The 17,737-nt window shown below is 39.7% G+C and overlaps 1 protein-coding gene across 2 annotated transcripts in view; it reads left to right on the top strand.

Moving 5' to 3' along the window:
* The window catches only part of PCLO (piccolo presynaptic cytomatrix protein), a 1,259,786-nt gene that overhangs the window by 480,637 nt on the left and 761,412 nt on the right, over window positions 1-17,737 (top strand). For both annotated transcript variants that reach the window (XM_086919783.1, XM_086919788.1), the window contains exons 5-6: window positions 5,993-11,054; window positions 11,416-13,421. In XM_086919783.1, coding sequence (XP_086775909.1) covers window positions 5,993-11,054; window positions 11,416-13,421 — 7,068 coding nt within the window. The remainder of the gene's footprint in view (window positions 1-5,992; window positions 11,055-11,415; window positions 13,422-17,737) is intronic.

The following is a 17,737-nucleotide window of genomic DNA, read 5'->3' on the forward strand; positions in this document are numbered from 1 at the left end:
TCCCATCACAATGGCTTCAGGTGTGCTATACGTTTGTAATAAGTAGGACTGTTAGCGCTCTAGTTGTTCTTTAGAACACTCTAGGAGGCTGCAGTAGAACACAAAGGAATCAACTAACAGTCTCTGTCCTTGTTGGATGTACATGTTTTACTGAGAATGTCAGACTTCATTCTCACATGACTGAGAAAGATAATGTGAATTTACAGAAAATATGCTTTCAGTTTAGCTTATAGATCCCCTTCCAAACCACTGTGGGAAAATCATGAGATATTAGTTTTCTTTCAAAAATGATTCATGAAATCACAGCAGAAGGCTTTTTCATATGGTAAAATCACCTTAGAACACACCACAATTCCTGAAATGAGTATGGTACCATCAACAAATGATTTATAATGTAACTAAAGTGCTAAAACCCTCTATTAACTACAATGCTTTTTAATAAGGTGCTATCATGTATATTGGTCCCAAGATGGCTGCCAAATCTTCTTGGATGAAGTGCTGACAGCCAATCAGATCAGATGTGTGGTTAGGCTCCGCCCAGATATATATATTTGTTTGAACCTAAATTACTCAAAATCCACCGGAGCACATATCTTGAGACATAGCAAAGGCACATCGGGCTACCAGTGCCTACAATTTTGCCAAGTTTTGTGGAAATCCATTCAGCTGTTCGGGCTAAAAGTGAGTCCAACCGCCCTATGGAAATTAACATGGGGAAAACACGTTTTGGGAACTCCCTTTTATCTCGGCCCCCGCTTCACGAATCCCCCCCAAACTTTCAGGGAAGGAGCGGAGCACAGCGAGGCTAATTTAACGAAAAGTACAGGCAGATTCCCCAACCGGCGCCAAAGTTATTCCCAATAGAATGTTGCGGATTTCCTATAAAAAACAATCCTAACTATAACTACCTACTGGCTACCGCCAGTAGGTTATATATATATATATATATATATATATATATATATATATATATATATATATATATATATATATATATATATATATCACATGGCTCGATCTCTGCCTACTGGGTTTCCAAAAAAGGATACCTAAGCTGCCTGATAGAATGTACTCCCCATAATTCTACCCAACAACTGCAAATAGTTATGAACCTAAACTCCAGACAATGGGGAACTAGGCAGAAAATCACCACTTCGATCTCCACTGTCTGCAAGGATTGAATTGGGCACCATATACAAATAGTGCGTCTAGTAATCTCAAATCCCCAGTCCAAATTACAATCATGTCATCTATATATCTGCACCAAAACGATATATGTTCTACAATCTAAGCAGGGCAGCTTGACCAGATGTGTACTTTCTCAGAGTGTCCAATGTAAAGGTTGGCATGTGAGGGGGAACATTTCAACCCTATAGCCATGTTTTTTCATATTCTGAAACTAATGAGGATTAAAGATGTGTTAGTAATGAAGGTAGAAGATTTTCCCTTGGACTGCGCAGTTTTGCTTAAGACCTAAATAAATCTACAGTGAAAAGAAGAGTGCCACGTCCTTGGTAACGGAGTATAAACAAATGTACAATTCATATTAACATATGACTGAAAATTCACACTTCTCATGAATGAACTGCTCAAAATGCACGTCAAAATGTAATTAAGAACTAAAAACTTACAGCCACATGAAGATTATAAAAATTGCCAGATACAAAATATAGAGCTTGATCAATAAAGCAGTTATTTTTAGTTTTATACACGTTTATGGCCTCACATGGCTCGATTTCTGCCTACTGCTTTTGTTTTTGGATATATATATATATATATATCCAAAAACAAAAGCAAGGACGTGGCACTCTTCTTTTCACTGTAGATTTATTTAGGTCTTAAGCAAAACTGCGCAGTCCAAGGGAAAATCTTCTACCTTCATTACTAACACATCTTTAATCCTCATTAGTTTCAGAATATGAAAAAACATGGCTATAGGGTTGAAATGTTCCCCCTCACATGCCAACCTTTACATTGGACACTCTGAGAAAGTACACATCTGGTCAAGCTGCCCTGCTTAGATTGTAGAACATATATCGTTTTGGTGCAGATATATAGATGACATGATTGTAATTTGGACTGGGGATTTGAGATTACTAGACGCACTATTTGTATATGGTGCCCAATTCAATCCTTGCAGACAGTGGAGATCGAAGTGGTGATTTTCTGCCTAGTTCCCCATTGTCTGGAGTTTAGGTTCATAACTATTTGCAGTTGTTGGGTAGAATTATGGGGAGTACATTCTATCAGGCAGCTTAGGTATCCTTTTTTGGAAACCCAGTAGGCAGAGATCGAGCCATGTGAGGCCATAAACGTGTATAAAACTAAAAATAACTGCTTTATTGATCAAGCTCTATATTTTGTATCTGGCAATTTTTATAATCTTCATGTGGCTGTAATTTTTTAGTTCTTAATTACATTTTGACGTGCATTTTGAGCAGTTCATTCATGAGAAGTGTGAATTTTCAGTCATATGTTAATATGAATTGTACATTTGTGTATACTCCGTTACCAGATGTAGCATGTGCACTGTTTGCACAGATTTTTCCCCCATTACAAACATTTTTAATACAGTATGGCACATTAAGCATGTACTTGGCCCCTCTCCCACCCCCGTGGCCTCGGTGAAGAGTCTGGGGGTCACAATTGACTCCGGTCTATCCCTTGGGCCGCAGGTGGGGACGGTGGTCTCTTCCTGCATTTACCAGCTGCGCAGGATCAGGAAAGTGGCTTACCTCCTTACACCTGATGCCCTCCTGCAAGTCATCATGGTCCTCGTCCTCTCCCGCTTAGATTTTTCGAACGCGATCTATCACGGTCTGCCTAAAACATCTTTGGCTAGACTGCAAGCTGTTCAAAATCAAGCGGCGAGACTGGCCCTTGGGATCTCGAAGTGGCAATCCGCCAGGCCCCTCCTTGCCAAACTGCACTGGCTCCCTGTCACCTCAAGGGCGGCCTTTAAGATCGGCTGCCTCATTTTCAAGTCATTAGCTGGGTCTTGTCCCGCCTTCCTGAAATCTCTCATCAGGCCTTACTGCCCATCCCAGAACCTGAGATCCTCTCATCTCCACTTCTTGACCGTCCCCTCTTTCAAGCTCTGCAGAGCTGGAGGCCGGAGATTTGCATACCTGGCCCCCAAGCTTTGGAACTCTTTTCCTCTTCCTCTTAAAACCTCCAATTCTTTGATTCTTTTTCGTAAATCCTTAAAAACCTGGCTCTTTCCCCAATCTAGTTAAGTCCCCCTGTCCCCTCTGCTTCCAACCAGCGCCAGGAAACCCATGGCTCTATAAGCACCCCTTAAAAGAAAAAAGAAAAAAGAAAATCCACAGCACTTAGTGCAGTTTCTTTTTTGAATAGTTTTTTAGTTTTTAGTGGTATACTTGACTACTTTGGCATGCCTGTGTGTCAACCTATCTCATTTGCTCACTTTTAGTTATTTAGTGTCACTCTGGCAGTAATAAACTGCATATTGTGTAAAGCATTGAAAATTAACATGTACTTTCCAGTTAGTTTTAAATCTGTGGTAAGATTATTATCATAATCAAATTTGTCAAAGGAAACAGTTACAAGAAATTAGAATTAAGGTATTTCATTTGTACATAAAAGGTGACAATTAACTTTTTAACATGACAATCCTCATTACTAAATAGAACAAAATAAAAACAAAATGAAATTTCTCTTGTCCCTACTGTAAATACTATAGGTTAGCAATATTGACCCTAATATGGTGTTAGACAAAGGAACTACAAATCTTCCCTCTACCCGTCACTCTATTTGCCTTTTATTGAACAGCCGACCTGCTGTAGGTATTACATAATATCCTTCAAGATATTCTGGCATGTATGTGGAGCCCAATTCAATCCTTGCAGACAGTGGAGATCGAAGTGGTGATATCCTGCCTAGTTCCTACAGGTTTGTACATTTTACATCAAGAAAGGAAATGTTGGAGAGGTGGCTGGTAGCAATTCTGTACAAAATTACCTTTCTGTTCTAGGCTCTCTATCCCTCATACTCTCTCATTATGTAATTGCCTTACCCTAACTTTTCTCATCAGCTCAGCATCACATTACTTGGTGTGTTTACTACCAAATTCTTGGAGAAAATGGAGGAGTCCTTGAACGATTTAATACACCATGCGCAATACTTCTCTGTCAGGTCCTCCTCAACCGCTTTGCCTAGTGTTGGCTGAGATTGCTAGCTTCCACCTGGACTCTGAGCCACCCAAGCACTCTGCAATGGTATTTACCTTAAAGCCCACCACCGCGACCAGTTTGAACCTATTGTTCAAACCATAAACCAACTTATTCAACCTTATAACCAGCATCAAAATGGATCTTAAACGTCCCAATATGTGCCCATCTGATTAGGCATCTGCTTTTCAAAACCTTTAAATGGAGCTGCATTGCTGCTCACCCAACAAAACACCTGGTAAGTACGTTTGGAAAAAATCAGCCTCAATCCCACTGCTCTTTCTAATTACAGGTCAATCACATATTATGCATGTTCTAATTATAGTCTCTGAAATGATTGCCATTACTCTACTTTAACTCCACCTCGACACTTGGAACTGTGTTTCACCCTTCCAGTCAGGGTTTCAACATTAAATTAGCGCATGAAATCCTCTAGTTATTTTTTTGGGCAGCATTCTTTTATTTACATATGGTGGAGCTGGCTCTTTGCAGGTCAGGCTGAACCAGCCACAGCATTAGATATCCTGGCCCACTCCATCCTTCTTGAGTAGGTATCTTTTGTAACAAAAGCACACTCTTGGGGCATACAATGGTTACGCTCCTTCCTCTCCAATAGTGAACACAGGGCCTCTCTAGGCCAATTCACCTCTCAGGAAGTCTCTCAAGGTATTATTCTGTGTTCTGAACTCAACTGTTCTCCTTTTTATTTAACTTTCAAGTGGTACTGCTATTTCAGTTCCTCTGCAAAACTCAGGTGACAATACAGTGGACAACACTCAGGTCTGTATAGGATTCTCCTCTGATACCTCCCCTTATGAGAACCCTGAACAAAATTCAAGCTTAAATGAGTGTTTATTATCTGCAATTAGATTGCCCCAAGACTGACAATATTTTGGGATTGACAGGAAGGCAGCGTGTGGTGTCAATCTCCACTCTAGAAATATATGAGCAACCCTAATATAAAGGCCTCCAAAAGGATTAACAAACGCTTGGTGTCATCTCTGACTTAGATGGGACTTTAACCTCTCAGTTGGCGTCTTTGGCATACAGGTGCCTCCATCAGCTTACAGACATGTGGTTCATTCTCATACACATGAAACCTATTTCGTTAGCTCCAGCAGTTCAATACTGGACTGCCTGTACACTACCATATCAGCTTTCCAGATTACGTGCTTCCAGAGAGCACAAAATGCTGCACATACATTGGTTATTGGTATTCGCAGGAAGGAGCATGTGTTGCAGTCTACATGATCCCTCCATTGGCTGCCACTAAGTGACAGAATACATTTCAAAGTAGGATTCTGGGTGTATAGTGTTTCAGCAACCTAAGACATACACATACAACCTCCCAACCCATACACACGTACACTCTATTTCTCTATCTCTCTGGAGTGAAGACAGGACTCCCTTTGCCTGGAGGAAAACTCAAGTCCATGGGTGATGGACCTTTCTTTTTGAAACTCCTTACATGAGCGGACATGCATCTAGTTTCCCTGATTTTAAAATCACTCTTATAATGCACCTGTTTTAAGGTTGGACTTAGGAGACTAATTTATTTGTAAATGGAAATGCTTTGTTTATAAATGCTGCAATATAACTTCATTCATTCACATTAGTGTAACTATACATTGTAAACATTGCTGCTGAATGACGGATGTCATTCATTGAGTATATCACACAATATGTAACTTATTTTATTTATACCTTACACTTTTTTTAACATGCCTATTGTATATTTGTAACTTAAAATCTTTGTCATTATCGAACATCTGAGTAAGCCTGAGTTTGATTATGTTTTGTAGGAGAAAGAAGATGATAAATCAGAGCCTTCCAGCACCCAGCAGCAGAAGAGTCCACAAGGCCTGAGTGACACAGGGTACTCTTCTGATGGAATTTCAAGTTCACTTGGAGAAATCCCAAGCCTTATTCCAAATGATGATAAAGATTTACTCAAAGACCCTTCAAAAAAAGACTCATTCTCACAGGAGAGCAGTCCTTCAAGCCCTTCTGATCTGGCCAAGTTGGAAAGTACTGTCCTTTCAATTTTGGAAGCCCAAGTGAATGTACTAGTTGATGAAAAATCAGTGAAAAACAATGACCTCTATGGAATGTATGCAGATCACACACGGGATAGACAAAGAACAAAGCCTGTTCCAATTACTCCTGAATCATGCAGCTCAGATGAAGAAGACCTTGAAGATATTCAAGAAGAAGATGAAGAAAGTGTTGAAGAAGAAGGTCAGGGAAGAATAACTTCTAGAAAAAGCTTCAAGCATAAGATTGAAGTAATGGATGATGAATCATCAAGAAGACAACATCACGACTCTTTGGAAGATAGTAGTGAGAGTGAAAATTCACCAGTACCACAACGAAAAAGGAGGGCTAGTGCTGGATCCTCGAGCAGCGATGAATACAAACGGGAAGATAGCCAAGGATCAGGTGATGATGAAGAATTTATTCGTAAACAGATTATTGAAATGAGCGCTGATGAAGAAGCTTCTGGTTCAGAAGATGAAGAATACATAACCTCCTATCTAAAAGAAAAAAACACAAGTGAAAACCAGAAGAAAGATGCAAAATCAAAAGCAGCAGGAGGAAAAAACAAACGGTTAACCAAAAAAAGCAGCGCAAGCTATGATGATGATGGAGGCAGGAGGCATTCATGGCATGATGATGATGAAGAAACATATGATAAAAGTCCAGAACAAAAATGTAGAGAAACCAAAAGTCAAGAAAGTGAAGATATTTCTGCGACAGGAGGGGGAGGCCTTCGTCGTTTTAAAACTATTGAATTAAATAGCACTGTTGCACATACATATGCAGAAGAATCTCAAAAACAAACAAGTGTTTTATATTATGATGAGGAACCAGAGCTGGAGATGGAGAGTTTAACTGACTCCCCAGAAGACAGATCAAGAGGAGAGGGATCTTCTAGTCTACATGGCTCAAGTTTTACTCCAGGCACATCACCAACATCTGTATCATCTCTGGACGAGGATAGTGACAGCAGCTCTAGTCACACAAAAGTTCCTAGTGAAAGCAAGCATCAACGCAAAGCAAGGCATCGGTCACATGGTCCTGTCCTTCCAACTATTGAAGACTCTTCAGAAGAAGAAGAATTACGGGAAGAAGAGGAGCTATTAAAAGAGCAAGAAAAGCAACGTGAAATGGAGCAACAACAAAGAAAAGGTTCCAGTAAAAAATCAAAGAAGGACAAGGATGAACTTAGAGCACAAAGAAGAAGAGAACGACCAAAGACACCACCCAGTAACCTTTCTCCAATTGAAGATGCATCCCCAACAGAAGAATTGCGGCAAGCTGCAGAGATGGAGGAGTTACACAGATCATCGTGTTCTGAATATTCACCAAGCATTGAATCAGAGCCTGAAGGGTTTGAAATATGCCCAGAAAAGATATTAGAAGTACAGAAAGGTTACAGATTACCAGTATCTGTTTCCTTATACTCCCCAACTGATGAAAGTGATGCAGTTACTGTGAACAAGGAAATATACAGCAAAACATTGAAAAGTGGTGATGATGATGCATGTGAAGAAATCATACATAAACCTTCATATCAGGCTGAGAAAGAAAGCGATGAAACATTTGAAAAAGAACCTCTTTATGGTGGGATGTTAATCGAGGATTATATTTATGAATCTTTAGTTGAGGACACATACAATGGGATTTTAGATTCTAACGTTGAGTCTAACCTCGTTTCCAGCCGAGAAGAAAGTAGTGTATTTACTCAGTACATTGAAAGTCCCAAACAAATGGATGTTCATGATGGCATGTGTGTTGATATTGTGCAGAACATTGCTGATATGACTCATGATTATTACAACTTAGACTCTTCACTCCCATTTGCACCACAAGAAGATATTGTTTCTAGCTCCTACATTATGCCTGAGAGCCACGAGATTGTACTGTTAGACAGTGTAATTATTTCTACTGGGGAAGAAAGACCATTATTGGATGCCGACACTGCTTATGAAGAGCTTATGAAACGGCAACAAATGCAGCTAACCCCAGGCTCTAGTCCTACATGCCCTTTTTCTGAATTTATACAAACACCAGAAACACCTGTGTGCACTACTGCAGACTTAATTGCGAGCAGTGATAAATCACTTGCATCAAGTGATTTTGAAAGTCTTTCGTATAGCCCTCCAGAAATGTCTCCATTCACGCCGCTGTCAATACCTGATGTGAAAATTACTCAGCACTTCACTGCAGAAGAAGACTTGACCGATGAATTTGTGAACGAATATGTTAGAGAAATTCAGATAACACCATCCTCCGATTTACCAGATGTTGCAGAAAGTTTTACATCTGTATTAGAGTCTGAGGTATCTACAAACACAGAAGAGGCTTTTACAGTGTATGATAGAGTCTCAACTGATGTTCCCATACATGATACTTCAACAGAGAAATATGTTGCACAGCATAGAGATTTTGAAGAGGTCTATTCAGTTTCCCAAGGAAATCAATTCTTCCCTGCAGATGAGAGGGAATTGAATTCAGGTATGTTATATTCAGACGTGCAGAAGTCTGACAAAACCTCTTCAGATGCTAGTGTGCCAATTGACATGGCCATTGCTCGCAGAGGCACTGAACGTGTTGATCATGTGATAATTTCAGTGCCAGATGTTGTACCTCCCACAGTGGCAGTAGAAAAAGAAAAGGAATATGTTTTTGAGACACCAAGTGTTCCTCCATTACCATTAACAGTGGTGGCAGCAAAAGGGGACAAAAGTACTTCTGACATTGCAATGTCTTCCTTTTCAGAAGCAAGAAATTGCTTTACCTCCTTTGATTCTGTTTCTGAAGAGGGGTCTACACGTAAAGCAGGTGTACCTCTTTCAGAAGCAGTGTCCACAAAAGGCCCAAACATTGCTGGTTCTGTTACAACTGGACCCACAAAGACTATGATAGTATCATCCGTCCCTTCATCTGCTACATCTGTTACATCCAAGGTGTTCTCATTCTTTAGAAGTTCACCGGTGGAACACTCTTCCCAGCAGTTGCCACCACCTCCTCCTCCACCACCCCCACCCCCACCACCACTTCCCCCTCCTCCACCACCACCACCTCCACCTCCTCCTCCACTACGGGATTTACCAAAGCCACTGATTTATCCAAAGAGGAAGCCAGCTTTAGTGGCAGTGACAGTAACATCAACTATACCATCAGTTATTAGAGGTGATTCAATGTCAAGTTCAAAAGTACACAGCCCACCACCTCCAGTACCACCAAAGCCATCTTCAATTCCAACAGGATTTGTATTCTCTCACAGAACATTTGATGGTACCAAGCCCCCAATCGCTCCAAAGCCAGCACTGCCCCAGCTCCAACCCTCTACACAAAAGCCAGTTGATCTGCCTTCCAAACTAACACCCTTGCCTGTGAGCACACATATGACTTTGAATTTATCTCCAGCAATGGATTGCAAGTTAACATCTCCTACATCTCCGATGTCTCCTCATTCAAATAAATCTTCACCTAGGTTATCCAAATCATCACTGGAGACTTATGTTGTCATTACATTGCCATCTGAACCGGGAACACCCACTGAATATGGACCTTCTCATACCACAACCTGCTGGCCTCTTGCATCAACCACATCTGAACAAATGCCACTGATTATGCCAACATCAGCTACTATTAAACCATACACTAATGAAATTAGGACTCAAGATATAAAAGATCTGAGCATTCCAGCGCCTAAAGCTTACAAGTCTATGCCAACAGTTACTTACTTAGCGGAATCAGAAAGTTTACCTAATGCACTGATGGATTTAGCAACCGCTGATGTCACCAAAACTGCGGTATCTTTAGTAAAAAGTGCTTTCAATTTTGATAATGTTACCATTACCATGCCCACAGAAACATCATTAAAGAAAGGTGAACGTAAAGTGAATGGTAAAATATATTTGTCTAGTGATGTTATTGATCTTACTACCTTAGCCAGTGAGGATATTGTAAAGGCAGAACCAGGGATGGCTATTTCTTTGGATCTTTCAGCTGTTTCAAAAGATGTACGATGGCAGTCTAGTGGTAACAGTCTGTCTTGTCGACAAATTAGTGCAGTTCAACCATCTATTGTGAATCTCAGTACAGCATCAACAATTCCTTCGGACACATTAACCACTGAAATGGTCACAATAATGTCATCTACAACTACTGTAAATTACGCAGTGTGTTCTGAAAGTGTTGCTGACCTTGGCATGTCAATGAACGAACCTTTAAAACTAACAACATCTAAGCAATTTGAGCCTGCATACAGAATAACTAGCACCCCAACTTTTGTAGTTAATAGAGAAGAGGTGCCAATAAACTTGTCATTGGTTACATCAGCACAAGCAGCATCAAGAACTGCAATGAAACCTGGCCTTGTGTCCTCTGTTGGCATCACAAATGGGTGGTCTGATAACTCTGGTTCATCAGAATCTGTTGAAATTGGGGTGGTTGACCTAAGTACTTCAAAAACTAGCAGAACAATGGTAACAGTAGATGAAACATTGTCAGCAGTTGTTACTGAAATATTAGTAGATGAGGAAAAGCCTGTTGACTTGACTGCAGGCCGAAGAGCTGTTTGCTGTGATGTAGTTTATAAGCTACCTTTTGGAAGCAGTTGTATATCGCAACAACCAGTCACTACTCTGCCTGAAGATCGATTTGGATATAGAGATGACCACTATCAATACAACCGGCCAGGGCAATATGGCTATAAAGGGATGGGTGGTATGAAGCCCTCCATGTCAGACACTAATTTGGCAGAAGCCGGTCTTTTCTTTTACAAAAGCAAGAATCAATTTGATTATCACACTGATGCAGCTGTAGACTTAACTTCGGGCAGAGTAACTACAGGTCAGTATGATATGGTGGCAGATCTTTCTGTAAAATATAATTGTGGTGTATCCCATCTCATTTCAGGATGACTTTTTTTTATTTTTACCTCTATTATGATTTCTTTTGGACATTGTGGCAATTTTTTTTTGAAGTACACGTGTATTTTATTTTTCCATTTTGAATATGTGTTTTGCACACAGGTTCTAGTATGTGCCTGCATGTTCCAACAGTTATTTTGCTTCTTAGCTCAATAAATCATTAACTTGAAGATTTGCATGCAGTTGTATCCATTACATCGATCAAGATGGGATGGCTTTCAGAATCTGCAAAACACCATCATATTTGGAAACTGGACAATAACTGTGCCCTATAATTTCAGGTGATCTTAGGAACTACTCAAGCAAGACCAACAGTCCCTACCCAGAGACGCGACATGTGATTTCTGGCATCGGGATTAGTGCACCACAATATTCCCAAGCACGAATGACTACTTCCCTAGGATCCCAGTTTGGTATGGGAAATGTTTTAAGATCATCAAATGGTATTGTATATTCCTCTGTTGCAACTCCAGTTCCATCAACATATGCCATCACCACACAACCTGGTTCTATTTTCAGCACAACAGTCTGTGACTTATCCTGCCTGAATGCACCAGAAATAATACCTGCAGTATCTACTCTTCATCAGAACCAGCCTCAGCCTAGAGCATACAGCTTCATAACAACACATTCAAGTGGCAGCGATGTTGCTAGCAGTGAAACAGAAACTGGTGTGCAAAATTTTACTATGGATGCCATCATTTCAAAGCAGGATGACATAGCACCTGTTTTGATGGCAGATTCGGAAACGTTCCCTCAAGCAGCTGAAGATGAAGTTACACTTATGGTTGTATCTGAAGATGGAAAGCAACAAGAACTTCATTTTCAGCGCGAACTCCTTGAACTTGAGAAACTTCAACAACAACGTTTTGCAGAGGAGTTGGAGTGGGAACGCAATGAAATTCAAAGGTTTAGAGAACAAGAGACATTCATGGTTCAGAGAAAACTTGAAGAGTTGCAGTCCATGAAGCAACATCTCCTATTGCAGCAAGAGGAAGAGAGGCAAGCCCAGTTCATGATGAGGCAGGAAACTTTAGCTCAGCAGCAACTACATCTGGAACAAATCCAGCAACTGCAACAGCAACTGCATCAGCAGCTCGAAGAACAAAAGCTACATCAAGTTTATCAGTATAACTATGACCCTTCTCTTTCGCCACAAACATCTGCTGAACAAACTATAATGGAAGGGCAGTTACCTACAGCAGAGAATGCTCAGTTTTGGACAGGTGATGGCACAATCACAACAGCCTCACTAGTTCTTGGCACCGAAATGGCTCAAAGTCAAGCTTGGTACACAATGCAGACAGATGGAATTACTCAATATATTCCTCGTGCTGGCATGCTAAATTCTGTTTCAGAAATGTCTCTTAAAGATATAGATCTAAGAGAGGACAGACAACTAAAAAAGAGAAGTTCCATGCCTAGGCTTCGTGATCAGTATGTTGAGCAAGACCAAAAAGCAACAGAAGAGGCATCCAGATCCTTCAAAATGATAGTTGACAGTGGAGTACAAACTGACGATGAAGATGCAACAGATAGAGGTTACACAGGAAGGCGAAAAAAGACTAAAAAGAGTGTTGATTCAAGTGTTCAAACTGATGATGAAGATCAAGACGATTGGGATATTCAAACACGGTCAAGAAGAAGATCTAGAGTGAGCAAATATGGTAACGGAAGCTCTGATGGTGAGAAGGTCAAGCAGTTTTCCAAAGTGTCCAACATTGCTGTGCAAACAGTGGCTGAAATGTCCGTGCAAACTGAACCCTCTGGGACAATCAAAACACCTTCTGTGAGAGCTCAGTGGGATTCTAAAGTTGAGATTATAAAACATATCTCTGCTCCAGAAAAATCTTTTAGTGGCAAGAGTTTGGCCTGTCAAACAGGAACAGAATCCGAAATGCAAAGCACTCATTATGTGACTGACACATCTCTGCAGAAGGATAAAAGACGTCCAACACCTTTAGAAATAGGTTATTCATCTCATCTCAGAGCAGATTCCAGTTTACAAGTTGTTCCTTCTCCTCCCAAGTCTCCCAAAGTTCTCTATTCACCCATATCACCTGTTTCACCAAGTACTGTTTTGGAATCTGCTTTTGTTCCATATGAAAAGAATATTGTTGATGATGTTAGCCCTGCAAAGTTGTTACAGACTGATATTATTCAGCTTCCACCACCCAGTCCAAAAGCAGCAAAGATGATGCAACGTTCCTTGTCTGATCCAAAACCTTTAAGTCCAACTGCAGAAGATGAGTCCCAAAGTCGATTCCAGTACTCAGATGGTTACATGGTAAGAATTGTTTTATCATGTCATTCTGTAATAATGCAGACATTCTAAATCTTGTTTCAGTATAACATATGCCCAGATTAAATTTGTGAGTGCCAGTTTTCTTCATTTTAATTTGGCAAGTGTGATCAAATAGTATTTTTGTTTTAAAATACCTCTTAAGTATGCATTTTAACAAAAGTAGTTGCACTAAATTCTTTCATATTTGCAGTGGGTAGACTGAACACTAAAAAGTTTGAGGCAGTTTGGACTCCATATTCCTGAGCAAGTCAATCATTATGTTCTGTAGTTAGTCTCTTCAGAAGTGGTTAAATGGCATCTTGTGCTATTTGGTCTTTGCATACTGCTTTTTCAAAATACACAGTTCAGTTTCTACTCTCTATATAATGTGTGCATCTAGAATATTATGAAGTCGTTTCTTAAATAATCTGCTTGACAAGAATTACATTTTCTACTTCAACCCGCACTACATTGTAGGGCAAAACTATTCACAATGCTAGTCATGGCATGCTATATTAGGCCAACTCAAAATGACAGCTAGGCTTAATTTTTATTACGTTTCATATACATTTCTCAAGCATATTTTAATGGGGTGTAAAAGACTGGATGTACGTACATAATATTGCTATAGATTTCTTGAATAGTGACACTAAACGTACATTTTAAATTACAATTGGAAATCAATTTCAATTCTGTGTCAAGGATTCTATGTGTGTGTTTCACGTACTGACATTTATGTCCCATACTATTTGCCATTGTTTAATTTGAAGGTTTGGCAAAGTGTTTAGAATGTAAAAAATACATTATGCCAAAACATTAAATTGTTTGAAGATTATATTGACATGGAGATGTACAAAGAAACAGGGCAGGGTATTATGGGGAGTCGTAAGTTAAGACAATGCAAAACAATGCATTCAAGTGAAAATGTGGACAAAAGTGTAGGAAAACGTTTTTGTGCTTCAACATTTTGAAAGTAGTCCGCATGATGAGAGACACAATAAAGAGATGTATTTTACTCAAAAAGAAGAGTGTACCATTCCTTAAAATGTACACAAAAATTATAACTAATATTAAAATATAGAAAAACATATGTAATTGCTACCAGAAAACAACTTAAATAATTTTAAGGTTTAGTCTCTTGATTCATTTGGAGTCTCACAGCTTAAGTAATTAAGTTAATTAATATCATATGAATGCTTGTTTTCTGAAAAAAGGGTGTTCATAGAGTAATGTAGTCATAAATAGTACTTGTTGCAGTGGGTATAAAACAAGCAGGTTTCAAGATAATACATCTTCTGCTTCCTATCACTTTTCCACACATGAATTGAGCATGTCAGTAATGTAGTTCGTAATGTCAAACATGCTTTGGGTTACTAATATTTTATTAACACCATGCAATAGATTTCAAGTTGGTTCAATGTTCTTTTCAAAAGGAGATTCAAGAGAGTTTCACTACATTATGAATACATCAGAAAAGAAAGCGCGAGGGGTCTTCGGACTTGATGCATAGTATAAAAAGTTGCATTGTCTCATGTTTTCTTTTTCCAGTTGCTTTTCTGTTCAATGTAATAGTGTACTGACAATTATTGTACCATTTGTTAAATTCAGATAAAGTATGTATAAATATAAACGTGTGTTTCTTGGCTTACTCTATATATTTTTACATAGTTATTTATCCATACAAATGTTTGTTTTTATTGTTATTACATGTATGTATTTGTTTTGTCTTGGTTTATTTTAATCGCAATACTACTAAAGGCTTTTAATAGAACCTACGTTAACAAATAAATGAGTCCAATTTAGACAAGAAAGCATTGGTTTATATCCCTCTTGTGTGCTTCTGAACACCTGTGAATACACAAATGTAGGCCAGCAGATTGATTTTCAGAAACAGTGAAGAATTGAGTCAGGGTGGCCACTCAGCAGGGTGCAACTTGTAGTGATGGGTAAAATTAACCACCCAAGGAACTATCAATAATTTCGGATTCCAAAATTAATCACCCAAGGAACTATCAATAATTTCGGATTCCAAAACCAAACTTTCAGTGTTGGTGCAGAACACACAGGAGTACACAGAGCATACCTTGCATGCTTTGACTGCCCATTGCTCTGTTACCCAATTATGGCATATTCGGCTGCGGTCCTTAAACAATCAGGTTCTGACAGGTCTGTCATGGAAAAACAAATCAATGGATAGGTCAAGTAATTGAAAAGGCCTGATTTAGAAATAATGGAACAAACCTGGAGGAAGTCCAGATTTGACTGCATTTATTTCATGTAGTATGCTCCACCCCCAGGTCAGGCAAATCGATCGCTAAATATATTACCAAATTACCATTTGCGCAAACTCCCTATTTTGTTAATCTTCATAAGGCAGGTCTTACCTACAACTTTGCAGTCAATTATTTCATAATTAAGCAGATTCTGGAGAGCTCAAGTGTGCATATGTGAAAGTAACACAACACTGCTCTTTGGGAAGTAAGATAATAGGTCTGTATCTAATGGCTGTGGAGACGATCAAGTTATTTTGCTGCCTGACTTGAGAAGTTATGCATAAAAAAGGAGTTCTTTTTCTTGATGATATGAATATCCACTTGCTGAGGTGCTATAATGCGTTGACGAGGTATGTTGAAATCTGATATCATCACTGTTCCAATAATATGGTTAAAAAATACATGCATGTGCATAACGTTTCATGAAGTTTTTGCACAAGTACGCAGCAGTTCTCTGTTCTTCAGTTCACATTATATATACATTGTTGCCATGCATGTGTAAACTGCAGTGTGTGACCTAAACCAAGTCTTAATCTAATCCCTCCAACAGTTAGATGGATTCTATCTGTTAGTAATTCTGGAGCACACTGCATTGTCAAACAGTGACTGTTCATCTGCTTTTGGATATTTGGTTGATATTGCCTACATATTTCTCAAAAGTGTACTCTTTGCACCAGATGAGGTGGACAATGGGTTTTCACCTGCAGTGCAAACACTCTTAGTTACTCTTATGGTTGTCACCACAAGCAGCTTTTTCATTTATCCCCTTTACTTAGACCAGTTGCGTCTGTTGTCCGTAGTCAGATCTCATCAATTAATTTGTAGGAGTAGGTTCACAAGAAAATTTGATCTGGGAAGAAGGGAGTTTGCTAGTATGTACTGGTGACAGGTGAAATAGCAGATTTCATACAGTTCAGGTCAGTGTTGGCAAGCTTTGATTATATTTTTCTTTGGAGCTACTGCTGTACTGCAGAAGGAGTTTTGTGGTTATTCATACTCTGCTTCTCATTATTATAATATTGTTACACTTGTGGAAAATAATTAAATATCTTTTCAAGTTTTTATATTTATCATTAACATTTTGAAATTAAAAAAAAAACAGCACAATTCACAGAGTAATTGATAGGAAATTAAAAGATTGCAAACCTAAAATAGTTAAGCAAGTTCCAGCACAAAATCTAAAGTAAAGTGCTTTTTGTAAGCCAGGAATATTGAAACTAGAAGTCAGATGTTTTCTTCTTACTCACTGTGACTTGTGCAGGTAAAATCATGAAGTGTGTTATCAGTGGTGTCCTACTGTTTAGTTCATATCTTTATTACCATTCAATTTTACTCTGGACAAGGACCCGGGCATAATTTACATGCAAAGTATTGTGAAAAAAGTGCAAATGTATTTTTTGTGTTTCAAGCAGAGTGTTGCTGCTCGATCAATCAATCAATCAATCATTTGTAAAGCGCACTACATACCCACGAGGGTCTCAAGGCGCTGGGGGTGAGGCGGGGGTGCTACTGATCGAACAGCCAGGTCTTGAGTATCCTCCTGAAGGTCAGCAGGTCTTGGGTCTGTCATAGGCTCAGTGGGAGGGTGTTCCATATCTTGGCGGCGAGGTGGGAGAAGGATCTCCCCCCGGTGGTTGTTCTTTGGATGCGCGGGACGGTGGCAAGTGAGAGGTCGGCGGAGCGTAGCTGGCGGTCGGGGATGTAGAAGGAGAGCCGTTTGTTGAGGTAGGCTGGGCCGGTCTTGTGAAGTGCCTTCTGTGCATGGGTGAGGAGCTTGAAGGATCTCCTCTTGTTGACGGGGAGCCAGTGCAGGTTTCTCAGGTGGGGGTGAAGTGGCCGTGGCATGGTACGTCAAGGAGCAGTCGTGCCAAAGCGTTTTGGATGCATTTTAGTCGTTTGATAAGCTTGGTCAGGGATCCCGCGTAGAGGGCGTTTCCGTAGTCGAGTCTGCTGCTGACGAGGGCCTGGGTGACTGCCTTTCTTGTATATGTCGGAATCCATCTGTAGATCTTGCGTTGCATGCGGAGGGTGTGGAAGCAGGAGGAG

This window comes from Lissotriton vulgaris, chromosome 1_1 (genome assembly GCF_964263255.1).
Source record: "Lissotriton vulgaris chromosome 1_1, aLisVul1.2, whole genome shotgun sequence".
Taxonomy (NCBI): domain Eukaryota; kingdom Metazoa; phylum Chordata; class Amphibia; order Caudata; family Salamandridae; genus Lissotriton; species Lissotriton vulgaris.